At 36.0% G+C, this 14,292-nt stretch overlaps 1 protein-coding gene across 2 annotated transcripts; it reads left to right on the top strand.

Annotated features, from left to right (window-relative positions):
- Window positions 1-1,931: 1,931 nt before the first annotated feature.
- Window positions 1,932-11,084, top strand: LOC136823749 (serine-rich adhesin for platelets-like). 2 transcript variants are annotated; one of them, XM_067079920.1, is made up of 8 exons: window positions 1,932-2,245; window positions 2,583-5,303; window positions 6,000-6,766; window positions 7,039-8,685; window positions 8,861-9,107; window positions 9,424-9,465; window positions 9,799-10,017; window positions 10,566-11,084. In XM_067079920.1, the coding sequence occupies exons 1-8, from the start codon at window positions 2,158-2,160 to the stop codon at window positions 10,982-10,984; spliced, it is 6,150 nt and encodes a 2,049-aa protein (XP_066936021.1). In that variant the 5' UTR covers window positions 1,932-2,157; the 3' UTR covers window positions 10,985-11,084. The 2 variants fall into 2 exon arrangements, with proteins under 2 accessions (XP_066936021.1, XP_066936020.1); XM_067079919.1 differs by having other exon boundaries at window positions 6,000-6,778.
- Window positions 11,085-14,292: the final 3,208 nt, after the last annotated feature.

The following is a 14,292-nucleotide window of genomic DNA, read 5'->3' as shown; positions in this document are numbered from 1 at the left end:
AGCTATTATTGGAAGAGAACCGGTTAGGTACTATAGAATTCAAAGCACGAGTAGTAGCAAGGTTTAAGTTTGATGCATCAATTCTTCAATAAAATAAATAACCATAAAATCTACGTAGTAAAGTCTCTGTAATTAAATCAGTCCATAGTCCGTGTCTGCCATTTAACATTTACCCTCCGCAGTTGGCTCTGCGGAGACTCTGCTTCATTTAATTCGTCACGCTTCATAAGCGTCAGTTTACAAGTATACTTGGGTGTCAAACAATAAATCTCCCCAAACAGGGAGAACCCACCCCGATCAGAGGCAGTTTGAAAGACCCCGTTCGTTTGTCTGTTTTCGTATTTCGTTTGAAAATGCACAATATGTGCATAGAGGCTTTCCACATTTCATCACGTGACAAGCTCCACAACCTCGGAAAATTCTCCTTTTTTTGATTGATGAAGAGATTGTTAACTTATCGCAGGGGAATTTCTGAAAAGATTGATTAATATTTGAAAAGCATTCTCCGTACACCAAAATTTTTAAAATATACATCGTATCGAATTGAAAGTGCAAGTGTGCACCAAACGTGAATTAGCATCTATGTTAAAAGTTTTGACATCATTGATGACGTCATTGCCAGTTAATGACATCATCATTCTTTGAAAATGTTAAAAATAGGACCCACGCTAACTTTTTTTTCACTTTTGCTCAAATTTTGTTAGGGATGTATGTTTTCCCACTTGCTGGTATCGTGTACACGTTTTTTTATGAGAACAAACTGTATAAGAACATTTGATGACCATAATATTAAGAACTTATGTTAAGAACATTTTAAGGCTTTGAGGATACTAAAAACATACCCTTCTCACTGACCCACTGGAAACCTTCCCACTGGGAAAATTGAACAAAACATCGTCCCCAGTGGAAAATTATACTCTAATTTTTGTCCCGCTGAAAATAATCAGATGAGCAAATCCCAACTGCAAAATATTGTGCTATTTTTTCCATCTCCACTGCTTTTTCTGACTTGAAAACAATGCAATTCAAATCCCCCATTAGAAACATGGGACTAACAATCCCAATTGAGTTTTGGTCCGTTATTTTTACCCCCACTGACTGATAAAATCCCACCGGGTCTGCGAGATGGGGGTGTCTAAAACATCCGATTTCTTAGGGAAATTTACAAAAATACTCACAAAATGGTGAAAATAAGAACATTAGCCAAGACAATATGGGTTACTTACTCCCACTACAAAATTCTTCGACTATTTTTGGGTTCCGATACATTTTGAGAATCACGATGGTTTCCAGACTACCTCTAAAGGAACAATGTTCCAGAGGGGTGTATCGAGGACACCTCAAGATTTCTAGTGATTTCTTCTTGATAGTACACTGGTTTCATAACTCAAGAAATATGCATGCCAAACCTATCGAAACTTGATAATAGACTATATTAGTCAAAACTTCAAGTCAAGAGTTCCGATAGACCGGTCTTTAATATACACGTCGACTTGTTGTTTTCAACAGCAAGTCAATATGTCTTTCGGTCTATAAAGTACCAAATTCATGGGAACAGATTTTTCAGTTATTAGTCTCTTTTATTTGACGAATCAACCTTAAGGAACAAAGTTCAGCCAAATCGAGTAAATCGTTAAATACCAAAATTTATATTTTAGTCTGTAAAATTTCAACCAGACATCAAGCCTTCGAATATTTTTGACTTTTTTTAATTTTAAGCCTAAAAATATTCTTATGATTGCGCTTTCCTGAGGAATTGCACATTTTCTTAGAATGTTCTCAGAATGTTCTTGGAGTGTTCTTAAATGTTCACCTTTTTCAAGCAGTTGAAGAAGCTATATTTTGATTGAATCAAACAAATTCTGTTTGAGGCAAACAATTTATCGTTTAATGCACAAAAATGAAAAACTTTTTCGCGAAGATAAAGAATTACTTCAGTACTGTTTAAAAGTCGCTAATTGTTTTTAAATTAATTAAAGAAATCTAAAATGGTTAATTAAAGAAATGTGTTTTTGGTAATCCTGACAACGCAAGGAGCCAGGAAAAAAGACAGACAATAACTGATTGAAACAATTTGAAGAAAGATCTTCAAAACATTCTCAAAATGAGTAAATCGAAAAAAAAATTATTGTAAATGAAAATTGCGGTTGAACCGATATGAAGCCTATAAGGTTTGATTTTGGTCTTAACCTCCTGGTGTGTTTGGTCTTCGTAAATTTTGCTTGGGTCTTTGGTGAATATCAAGGTAAATGATCAATATGTACAGTATTTATAAAGAAAAATGTTTTTAAATGTAATACCATAACGGCAGAAGACTATGTATAGTATTTTTTTGAGTTTTCCATCCAGCCGATGGAAGAAATTGAATTGCTATTTTAGCTTTAAGCGCTCTGATTGGCAAGAAGGGGTCCGTTTGCTGCAAGTTGAATAGATGAACTTTAAACTATACATTCTGATGGGGGATATGATATGTAGAGACTTTCATTTGAGCCTTAGTAGTTCTTATTCTGAGAAAACATAAAAAAGTTGGAGCAAAGGAATTCAAATCAGGAATGACATTTGAGATTTGATTTTTTTTTCAGATACCATTCTACGAATCGACCAGGACGAAGCAAATATTCTCCAGGACATTTTACCGGACTTAAATTTTGTTCATGGGATCATTGCAAAACACAGTAAAAAAGAAAATGCAGAACGCCGTGAAAAAATACCGAACAAACAACAAAAACAAAGTAGACATTCACTGGACGGACATCATTCGCCATCCTTTATTAAGGAGAAAAAATTATTGATAAATTTCGATGGAGTTGATAAAGATTTGAGGCGAGAAACCTCCAAGACGAGAGCAGCTACACCAAACGAATTTCGACTTCACGAGATAGATTTCAATAAACTGTTACAGAAACTTCTGAAAAATGATATTCCAGCCAATGAGAAACGGAAGATAAAAAAGCGAACGAAGAAAGCAAAGAAAAGAAAACAAATTCGACTGTCAACGAAACCAAAAAACTTTACTCAAAGAACTGTAACCCCATTCGTAAACCGAATCACAAATCATACGAGAAGAAGACCTTTTCACAATGCTATACCAAAAGAAAGGGGTAAGAAAGTAAGCAACCTGTTAAATGCAGCCTTCCAATCAGTTCCCACAGTACTCGTGTCCAACAGAAAGCGTTTAATAAAACCTACAGATCAATTTTTAGTACTTTTTCATAAAAACACATCAATGAATTCAATAGGGAGACAAAGAATAACCCATTTGAATAATCTCACCAAAATTGCTTCCGATGAATTTACAGTGCTGGATGATGAGAAAAAGGCATTTCATAAATTTGAAAGTATATCTGAAATTGATACTGACTTACCTTCAACTGCGACTGAAAGGGATAAAAGTATCGCTGATTTGAATATTTTGACTGGAGTAAAAAAGTCTGCAGGTACTGACAAAATAACTCAATATCCAAACGCTGAAAAGAAGTTTGCTTTACGCAATTCAAAGGAGCAGAGCTTCCAATCAGAACAAAGAGAACAGAGACCACGTGACATGATAAAGAATCAAGCGCCAAACACTAACATTTCAACTAAGGCAAACTCTTCCAATTTTGATAACAGGGCTAATAAATTTACGGAGAGCGAAGGGAAAGAAATTATAAACTCCATCGAAGATATCGGTAAATCTTTAAGCTCAGTCAAATCGAACGTGACCGATGAGAACGAACCTATACGTAATGAAACGAACGTTAAAATGCTTTCCGATTTCTCCAAAACACCATCAAATATTAATGACACGAGGAAAGAGTTTGGAACGGGGAATCTTACAACGCCTTTGACAGTGAAAGATGATGGAAAATTGACCAATGAGAGTATTTTGAGGACTATGATTAATAATGCAACAAATTCTATCCCACCTGAAAAAGTAACTCAACTCAATTCAAAGAATGGTTCGACTTCTGGAATTGATGTCAGTCTGAACAATAAATCAACAGTATATACAGATAGAAATAGAGAAGCAAACACTTCAAGTGGTGTCAACCCGGCTTCTACACTATCCGGGAATTCAACGAAACCACTTGCCATAGACAATTCAACAATGTCAACAGAATACCATTACAACGTTAAATCTGACAATGATAATCTATTACTAGTAAATTCTACCAAATATCAAAAGAATGAAAATGAGAAGTTCCCACAATCCGTAGATCTTTTAAAGCCACAAAACCAAACAACAGAAGGTATTTCGATTAACAATTCAAGTATCAATCAACCATTCAGCAACTACCAAGCGAATCCAACTCCATATGTCGTTTCAACTGGTGGATCGTTCCTGGAAAATCAATCTTCAGAAAACATATACACCAATACAAGCAGCGACCCCAATACAAGAAACTCAACCTCAGAAAATTTAACGATAAACAATGCTCTAGAACCACAAGCGAATTCATCAATTTCAAACCAAACAACGTCAAATCTTCAACAGCCCCCTGATGAAGTAGGAGCTGAGGATCATTCAGCTGCACAATATTTTGACAAACCGACCAATGAAGATATGATGGCAATACAGAATCTACCTCAAGAAAATCTAAACGTTCCATTGATACCACCAGCTTTGGAAAACGCAAATACCAAAACCAACAATGCACAAATATCAGATCCATATTCAATGGATAATCAAGGAGGCCAAATCACAGAACCAAAACTAATAAACAATTCAGATGAAACGTTGAAGTCTCCAACACAGGAACAAATGACATTTTCAACATCAAACACCACAACAGTAGGTGCAAACATTGATATTCCAGAACATAAGGCAAATAATACATCGTCACTCAAAAACAGTGAATATCCAATGAATCCAACTGCAGTTTTATCCCCAGAAAAGAAAACCAACGATTCGTTCACCAATGTAGAGGATATTATGGAACTACCAGCATCATTTAACACCACGAAAACAAACAATTCTTCTATACAGCTCCAACGCAAGAATATAATCCCAACGCCCAGCCCACGTGACCGTCTAGCCCGTGAATATATTCCAATGTATGCGCCCACAGTCTATAGTGAAGATGTTAACGACTTTCTGGATGGGTCTGTAGTCCCAAGACAGCTAAAACCAGATTCCAGAGTAAGCGAGACGACTGGGCTAGGGCAAAGTGACGTAGCCTCGCTGACTAGCTTCTTAGCTAACGAACGAATGGAGGAACAAACGATAGCGAATGAGGCGCAGAGCGTAACAAGAATTCATCCGCATCGTGTTACGGCGGAGAAAAAGGAGCAGGAGACGCCAGTACGACGGGATAAACAAGGTAACTTAGGTTATTTGATCCTAGTATAAAGAAAAATCTTTATTTTTCGAATATGTCATTTTAGTTCGAACGAATACAATGCCTTCAGTTGGTTAGGTCTCTGAATTAAGGGAAAATTACTGGTCCCTTGGAAATCATATTGCAGCAAGTCAAAGTGTTCCTTTAACCCTTTAAGTGCCACGGTCATTTTTTCTAAGTTTTTTAAAGAAAATCGCTAGTTCAAACTTTAAAGGCTTATATCTCGAGATCTAGAAGGAGTTAGAAGCTCGTTCATAACTCGTTGGATAGCTTAGAGTCTCCTCTTTCTGCTGCGCGGACCTACCTGAATGATATAAAGATGCCCAAAACTTCAAATTAACTCGCTGGATGACAGTATCAAGTAAAACAGGGCAAAATTTGGAGGTTCTTGGATCACTCGTTGGACAAAAATGGTCAAAAAACGATCAAAATCTTTAAAAAATGGATTTTTGTCAAATTTTAGCATTTTTGGCTTAAAATGTTGCTGATAAGACTGACTTATGATTTTTTATTTTGCTTGACCATGAAGCCCAATCCAATTCTTACGAGTTAGACCAAAAATGACGATTCTCAAACTGAACATTACAGGAGGGCTTCGCCATCCTTCATAGCCTATGTCTGATATATACGACATTGGCACTTAAAGGGTTAATATTTTATATTTTCGTTTAAATGTAGAACACCACGATAGCATGCAGACTGATGACATCAAACTGCTGAAAGACGCGATCAATGTTGGCGAAAAATCACTTCTCAATTTCATAAAAAATCATTTGAACCAGAAAGACAAAACTCTGATGAAACTGAAGGCTGTTGAAGATTCTCTTGAAAGTAAATTAGTTGGTAAGATGAAACATAAAAGAAATATAACACAGTCTTTAGATGAGGCTACCGCGACACTGGAACAAGACTCGAAATCTGATTCCGAGTCAAACGAGTCAGATGAAAGGAAAAATCTCCAAGAAGAAGCGAATCAAGAATCATCAAAGACAGATATAGAAGAATCACCGAACAAGGATACTAAAGTTTATTCTGAGCCTCAAGAAAACTCAGATAATGGTGAAACAAAAAATCAAATTAAAATGGCTGATATCAAAGCAGAGATTCAGGCCGATAAGTCTGAATTAGGCGTTCCATCAAGTCATCTGGAAACTGAAAGAAAGGAGGAAATTTCTGCTCAGAATTCAACAGTACCTTCTTCTCTAGACAGTAACGATAATTCAACTTTACTGTCAGAAACATCTAAGGTTGAAGAAGGTAAAGAGTTTTCAAACGAATCGGAGGAACAGAAAAGTCAAAGTGAAAATGTAAAGCCAGCCCATGATGAATCTGATGGAAGTTCCCAGAGCCCTGGGCCTGGAGAATCTACACCAATGGTGAAGATGGACAGACAGAATGCTGGAAATATCACTTCGTTGAACGAAGTTGTGGCTAGGGCAAATAAGGTAAACAAATCGGTAAGGAAAAAAAGGTTATTTTTCAATCGCAAACGAATGTATGTTTTCTTTTCTTCGTATTTATTACTTTGAAATGTTTGAAAGATGTTGACTTTTGTAGTCGATTATAACAGCACCAGGTACAGTTTATCCATCACGAGATACGAGGTCTTCGAATGTGTTCTTCCTTTTTCTAGTTCCTCACTTTTAATCGTCGTCTGTGGACTGACAGAGTGTTTTGTCAGTGATATCCCATTAATCTGTAATGAATTTGCGTTTAGAATTCATCCATCCAATCAAAGCCCCATACATCCAACATGACTTCACAAGCCATATCCTTAACAGGTTCCAAGAAATCTCTCCCAGAAGAAATGACCATTGAAACACAAGTGAATCAGAAGGAAGAACTGCACAAACCATTACCTACAAGTGAACAAGGTGACTTAGAAGGCGAACAAATTGAAACGATAGAAATCATCAAACAAAAGCATAGAGCACCATTAATGGAAGAAGGTGGTAAGCAGCATAATAAAGTTCCTGGTGAAGTAAGCAATACCACCAAACCACAACCAACCCCACTCCCTGGAACCACAATCACATTACCAACCGAGCAGACGCTGGCAAACATGGCATCATCTGATGGAAATCAGCTACAAACAACACTGTTCCCTTTCGTCACCGTAGAAGTTGATAAGCCACCAGAGGATTCTGGGAACATAAAAAAGAACACAACAGATGAACGTTCGACGACACCTCCCCCAACTCTTGCAACTATAGTTCATACACCAATTTCAACGACTCCTCAAACATCTCCAGCAACGACTCAATCAACTTCTACAACACCTTCACCAGCGATGAATCAACCAACAACCACAAGCCAACCCCAGCAACTTGAACCACCTAAAATCACCGAAAATACTAATGTAACTTCTGCGTCAAACCTGCCAGAAACGCAAACTTCAATCAACAATTCATCGAACATTAATGTAAAACTATCCACAAATGAAACCACAATTCAGAAAAAACACCTCAGTAACCTCACCCTTGAACAATCAAACGAGATTCTCAAAAACCAACCAAACGATCTAATCCTGATTCCTGGTGACCATAAAAAGCGATTCTATTCACATCATGGAGTTTACAAAGACCAGAATCCAGATAAAAGAGGTAAAATGATTGACAACAGACGACCGATAGGAGATTTCGTTTCGGTCATTGATAGATCTTTCGAAGAAGGGCTGGATGAAGAAGAAGAAGAAAATAATGATAAACAAACCAAAACGTTTAATTCCAATCCCTCGAAACTCGATCAAGAAAAACAAAATAAAGTCGAAAATGATGACAACTTCATTCAAGAGAAAATATCGAAAAAGCAACAAAAGGGAAGTGTGTATACCCCTCATCCAGACCAAGACCCGCCTAAGTTGTTTACTCCGCCGATAGCTAGTGTCCAAGAATCAAGCAAGCATCACATAGAGCCACCCCTGTCTCATGGGAGCAGCCAGTCAAATGTCGGTAAGAAGAAGTACAAGGACGAGAAGGGTGATAAACGAGGAATGGTATCTTCCCAGCACTATTCTAGTTTCACAGACGACGAAGAAGAGGAGGGGATTGGCTACGGAAGGGGAGGTATCAAGCAACATCCAGACTTTGAGCCACCTACATCCTCATCCTTTGAAACCTTCAGGCATGATGGAGCAAGGACACTGGTAGACAGAGAAGAGCCTACAGTATCGTCTGTAACGGGCTTCGGGCGTGGTAGTATCAGGAAGCACCTTGGGAAGGAGGAGGAGCCAACCTCTTCACCACATACACAGAAGACAACCAAAGCGTTGAACCTGGAGTCACAGTCGGACGGTAAAGCAACTCCGACCATTGCACCTTCTCGTTTTATTGTCTACGAAGATGAAACTCCACGTAGAAAAAAGGTACCATTTTGCCAAGATATTAAGTGATATTGGTTTTCAAAACTCAACATTTAAAAGAATGCATATGAGCCAAACTAAACTAAAAAAACTAACCCCCTGTACGATTTTTTGATTTTGACAATATATTCGAATCTTTCAGTTTTTTTGACTGAGTTTTTACATTTCTCATTTCTAGGTTATAGAACAAAGAGGTCATGGTCGGCAAATCATGGTTCCTGTCCTCATCTCATCGATAACAACACCTATTCAACCAGAATCATCATCCATACAAAGTTTCGCAAGTAGTCAAACGCCACAACAAGTACCAGTGTTGGCGAACCCACCACCGCCAGTGGCGCCGCCCCAACCACAACAACCACCACCACAAGGGAAAGAGGAAGTTTGGCAAGAAGAGATGAACATGGAAGATATGTATTGGACAGGTTGGATATTTTTTTGGACAAAAAAATATTTTTTAACAGAATTGGGTCGCAGGCTTGCTCAGAGTAACCTGTTTTAATAGTTATTTTAGGCAACATCTTGGTTTTAGACAATACCGTTAATTTTACAAACTTTAACTTATTTTGAAAACTGAAATCAGGCTAGTGCACCCGACTGCAACTAGAATTATAGACAAAAGCTTATTAAACCTTGACTATACAGACACTAATATATCTCAAAACAACTATATTTGGGTTAAGGAAAGAAAGTGAAAATTCACACACGATTATTATTTACTTTCATTATTTTCTATTGTAGATTCACCAGATGAGATAGAGAATGCTTGCAGAAAACAAAGAGGTATAAATGATCAAAATAAAAAACTCATACCTATTACAATCATATGTCTCGAATTCAAACTTCTTATGATATAATTCCCGTTGCCTTGCTTGCTTGCTATTCTTCTCTTGTAACATTATTACAGGTCTAAAAACAAGAAATAAGCACTAATATTTCATAACTGAAACTTCATCTTCAATTGTCAAAGCAAGGTTTTTCGTTCGAGACGGAAAATAGATCTTAAATAGCAAATCAGCACATGTTCTTGACATTTTGGTGAATTTCGAGACCTCTTTTACATAATTCTCTGAGACAAAATAACTTTCAACACCGTATTCTTTTTATCAATTCTAGGGACCAACTTGGTAGTCCGTGTTTTGGCATTTGGTGATTCTCTCACACGAGGCTATTATAACAAAGGACAGAACCATCATCCTTACACTGGTCGACTACAAAGTCTATTAAACCGAATGGATGACAAGCGATGTTTTATTGTGGAAAATCAAGGCAAAGATGGAGATATCGCGTTCGGTGAAATGCCAAAACGAATGGAAACGTTATTGAGATTATCAAGTGAGTTTTTTTTCTGTTTGGTTAAGTTACGTAATTTCCACCATTATGGAAGCAAACGTTCGAATCTGTAAAGGCAATCCTTTACGCAAATCAAACGTTTGCTTCCATAAAGCTTTTTTTCACATGCACGTAAAATTTTACTTTAGACCTTTCGGAAAATCGTTCTTATGGGAATTTCCCCTTCATTATGTAGAATTTTTGTTGATTAAGAGGGTCTTACGTGACTTTTCCTTTCGTTCAAAATTTTTTGAACGTAAGCAAACTCTACATAAGGCCTTAAAACACTACGTAAGCTTAGGGAAATTCCCCACCCTTCAAGGTCTTAAGTAAAATTCTACTTTTTTCGGACACACTAAATATTCCTGGTTAAAGGTGGATAAGGGCCTTGTGAATAAGAGACATTATTTATGAGTGTTGATCCGTTTGTATTTACCTTTAGATTCGATTTAATCTGGGGTTGTCTTCTGCCATTGTTTTAATCTTCGATGTTTTAATTTTTATTTCTCTAAAACAAAAGTAACGAATCATTTTCTATTTCTTCCTTTCAGAGAAACATTATGATTGGATTATCATATTGGGTGGAACAAACGATATATACAATAAACAGCATTCTGGCAAAAGAAGTCCAAACGAACTTTCACAAAATATCATTGCGTTACATAACATAGCTCATCACCATGGTGCTCATACAGTTGCTATAACAATACCCGAAGTGCTTTGCGAGAATAACGAATCGTGTGAGGATATGAAAGCGATCAGAGATAATGTCAATGACAATATAAAAACATATGCTCTCGACCATCGTCAAAATGTTGTATTATGTGATATGGCTGAACTGCTAGCAAGAAATAAACTGAAAAATGGTCTGGTAGCTCAATTCTTTGAAGGTGGTTTACATTTGAAACCTAGAGGCTATGAAACAATGGCTAGACTGATTTTTGAATCCATTAAAGAATCTATAGATTAATTAATATTTTTAACAAATTTTAGATTTTAAATTTAGAAATTAAATACAGTATTTTTATAGAAAATTCGAATTCGATAAATTACAAAAAAATGTCTAATATAAAAATAATTTCTTATTCGAAACTAACTAAAATAAACCCGTATATAAAAACTGATAAACTCGCATGACATTTACTGATTGAAAGAAAGTCAAGGGTAGATCCTTATCATATCTTTATAGATATTTTCACTTTGGACCCATTTTGAAAAGAGGGGCGCTTCAAACTTTTCTCCGTCGAACCACCAAGCAAAATACAATTCCTGCAAAATACTCATAATGTCGAATTGAAAGTATCCTGGATATATCCACCAAAAAGGTTTTAAAAACTTCTAAAAATAATTATCAGAATGAAAAACTCTATGACTATATGACTCTATAACTATATGATATGTATATGATATGCAATTAAAAAATTATACGTTGACGTGTATCACAATTTGGAGGATATAGATTTTGTCTTTTTCGACAAACGAATTTCAATGGGGACAACAAATAAATCATATGATAAAATACGAGTGACCATCAGAAACCCATTGTGAGCTACCATTTCACCAATAAGAGTTGCATTCAAGCCATAATGCTTAATATAGACATCCACTGGTATTTGACCTTCAACAAAAATAACTTCATCTGTGTGGGACGTAAGATGGTCGGTAAGTCGTTGATTTATCCCTTTGCCACGCACATCAGGGTGTAAAACCGTGGATTCTAAATAAATGGCCCGTTCAAAACCATATCTTTCATACAAATCATACAATATTTTACAAACTTCATATCGATGTTGACAATATTTCATAATGCTTTCTTTATGTTTATTTTCCTCCACAACTTTACGATTTAATTCAGGGAAAGCATTTTCGCAATCGTCCTTTCCAAACATATAACTTAATTGAACGCCTTTGACCTGGCCTGAACTATCAATCACCACAAAGGAAAACCCTTCAAACTTCTCATTATATGCAGCATTGACATCTAAGACGTCTTCAATGTCTGAATATTGTGTTCTCTCGTCTTCTCCGATCCCAAGCCTTTTCAAATAAGTAGGTATCAAGTATCTATCATAAAGCTCTTGTACTTGAGCAGCATGTTTTTGAATTTCGTAAGGTGCTATTTGAAATTGTGTCATTTTTTTCTAAATAAAAAGATACTATTAGAAGTCAATGCGATGGGCGAACTATTCTTGGTGATCAAAAGGTGGCCCAAAGATGGTTTCAACTTTTTTCGTGATGGGAGAAAATATCATCAAAAATAAAACCTTGTTGAAAAATTTTAAGTGAATCGAATTAAGACTAAAAATTAAGACTGATCTAAAGTCTCTTTTTTAAATTTTTGTGAAGAAAAAGTATAATGACGGTGCTGAGCAATAGTATGTTATGACTCCCAGCCATCAAATATGCGTACTGAGAAGATATTAAAAAAAAAATCAAAAAAACAATTTTTTCTTATGTATGTGTATGCAATATTATTTAATATCAATAGTTACAATTTGGATGATATTATAATGTCCCTTTGTAACCGTATTTCAATCGGAACAACGTACAAATCATACGACAAAATCCGATTCACCAGCGTGAAACCCGGATGGAAAGTCAGTTGCCCGATCGGGATAGTCGCATGAATCGGATGTTTCATATAAAAATTGATAGGTAATTGGCCTTCAACCAAAATGACTTCATTTGTAAAGTTAGCTAAAGCTACGGTAGTCTGCAAGTTGAGACCAAAACCGCGAGCATCTTTATCAACAACGGTAGATTCTAAATAAACTGCTCGCTCAAAATTATATTCGTCGTAAAGATTATAAATGCATTTCGATACTTCATAACGATGTTGGCAATACTTCAAAATATTTTCCGGATATTGTTTCTCGTTCACAATGTCTTTGTTCACATCAATGAAGTCTTTCTTAAAAGTAGCTTTATCTATAAGGTAAGATAACTGAGCACCTTTGACTTTACCAGAGCTGTCGATCACAACAAATGAATAACCAGTGAACTTCTCATCAAAAACATTGTCCACAGTCAAAACGTCCTCGATATGAGAGAATTGATGTCTTTCTTCTAAGCGTATACCCATCCTTTTACAGCATTCAGAGGCAATGTATTCGTCATAAAGTCTCTGAACTTCATCGCCATGTTTTGGAATGTCATATGGTACAATTTCAAAGTTTTCCATTGCTTTGGTTTTAAATTAAAAAAACATAGATCATTGTTCGTTAGAACGTTATGAATGAAAGGGTTAACCAGCTATGTTTCCATGGCAGCTTGTAGAGTGAGTTATTTTGAGAGGAAAACTTTTTCTGTTATAAACCTTTTCTATTTCACTTTGCTGACATTCGGAAAAGAGACGTGAAAAATCTGTTAAGATTGGAAGGCTTCATTTCGGGGGTAAATACAGAGCGAATATAGAGCGAATACAAGTGAATTCTGACGCTATTTGTAGGGAGAAATTTGTTCGATTTTTTAAAGTCGTTCGATTTTTTCAGCCAAAGCACTTGTTATACATTTTTGGAAAGCTAAGGGGATAAGGGAATCAAAATAACATGGGTGCCAATTTTTTTTCGGACACTTAGGTGTGTTTTTCGGACAAATATGACGGTCTTAGGCAAAAATCATAGGGTGAAGATTTAATACAAATTTTAGCTTAAGGAAAGAGAGAACTGTTGTATATTTTTGGAAAGGTCTCAAAAAATTAAGATTAGGGATATGTAATGCGAGTATAGGTGATTTGTGTACCTTACTCAAGATATTGACCCTTAAAAATAGTGTTTCTTTTCCGAAACAGCTATTTTGTCAACTTTTTGCAGTTCAATATCTCGAGTTAGGTAGAGAAATCATATATACTCGCAATATATCTCTAATCTCAATTTTTTGAGAGATTTCCAAAAATATACAACAAATCTCTTTTTTCTCAAGCTAAAATTTTTATTAAATTTTGACCCTTTGATTTTTGCCTAAGACCGTCATACTTGTCCGAAAAATACACCTAAGTGCCCGAAAAAAAATTGGCACCTATGTTTTTTTGATTCCCTTATCCCCTTAGCTTTCCAAAAAAGTATAACAAGTGCTTTGACTAAAAAAGTCAAACGATTTTACAAATCCCCCCCCCCCTACTATATATCGGCTATATTGGCTTTAAATTTCAATTTTTTTTACAGAATTCTCAATAACATATATCTGAAAATGAAAGTAACTTGTTATCCCTCAAAATATACTTTTTATTGAGATGCAACCAACCAATATGCTCTCTTTGCATAAGAAATACTCAAAGCT

This window comes from Clytia hemisphaerica, unplaced genomic scaffold (genome assembly GCF_902728285.1).
Source record: "Clytia hemisphaerica strain Z4C2 unplaced genomic scaffold, Clytia hemisphaerica genome assembly, whole genome shotgun sequence".
NCBI lineage: Eukaryota > Metazoa > Cnidaria > Hydrozoa > Leptothecata > Clytiidae > Clytia > Clytia hemisphaerica.
This window is presented reverse-complemented; position numbering and strand designations above follow the sequence as displayed.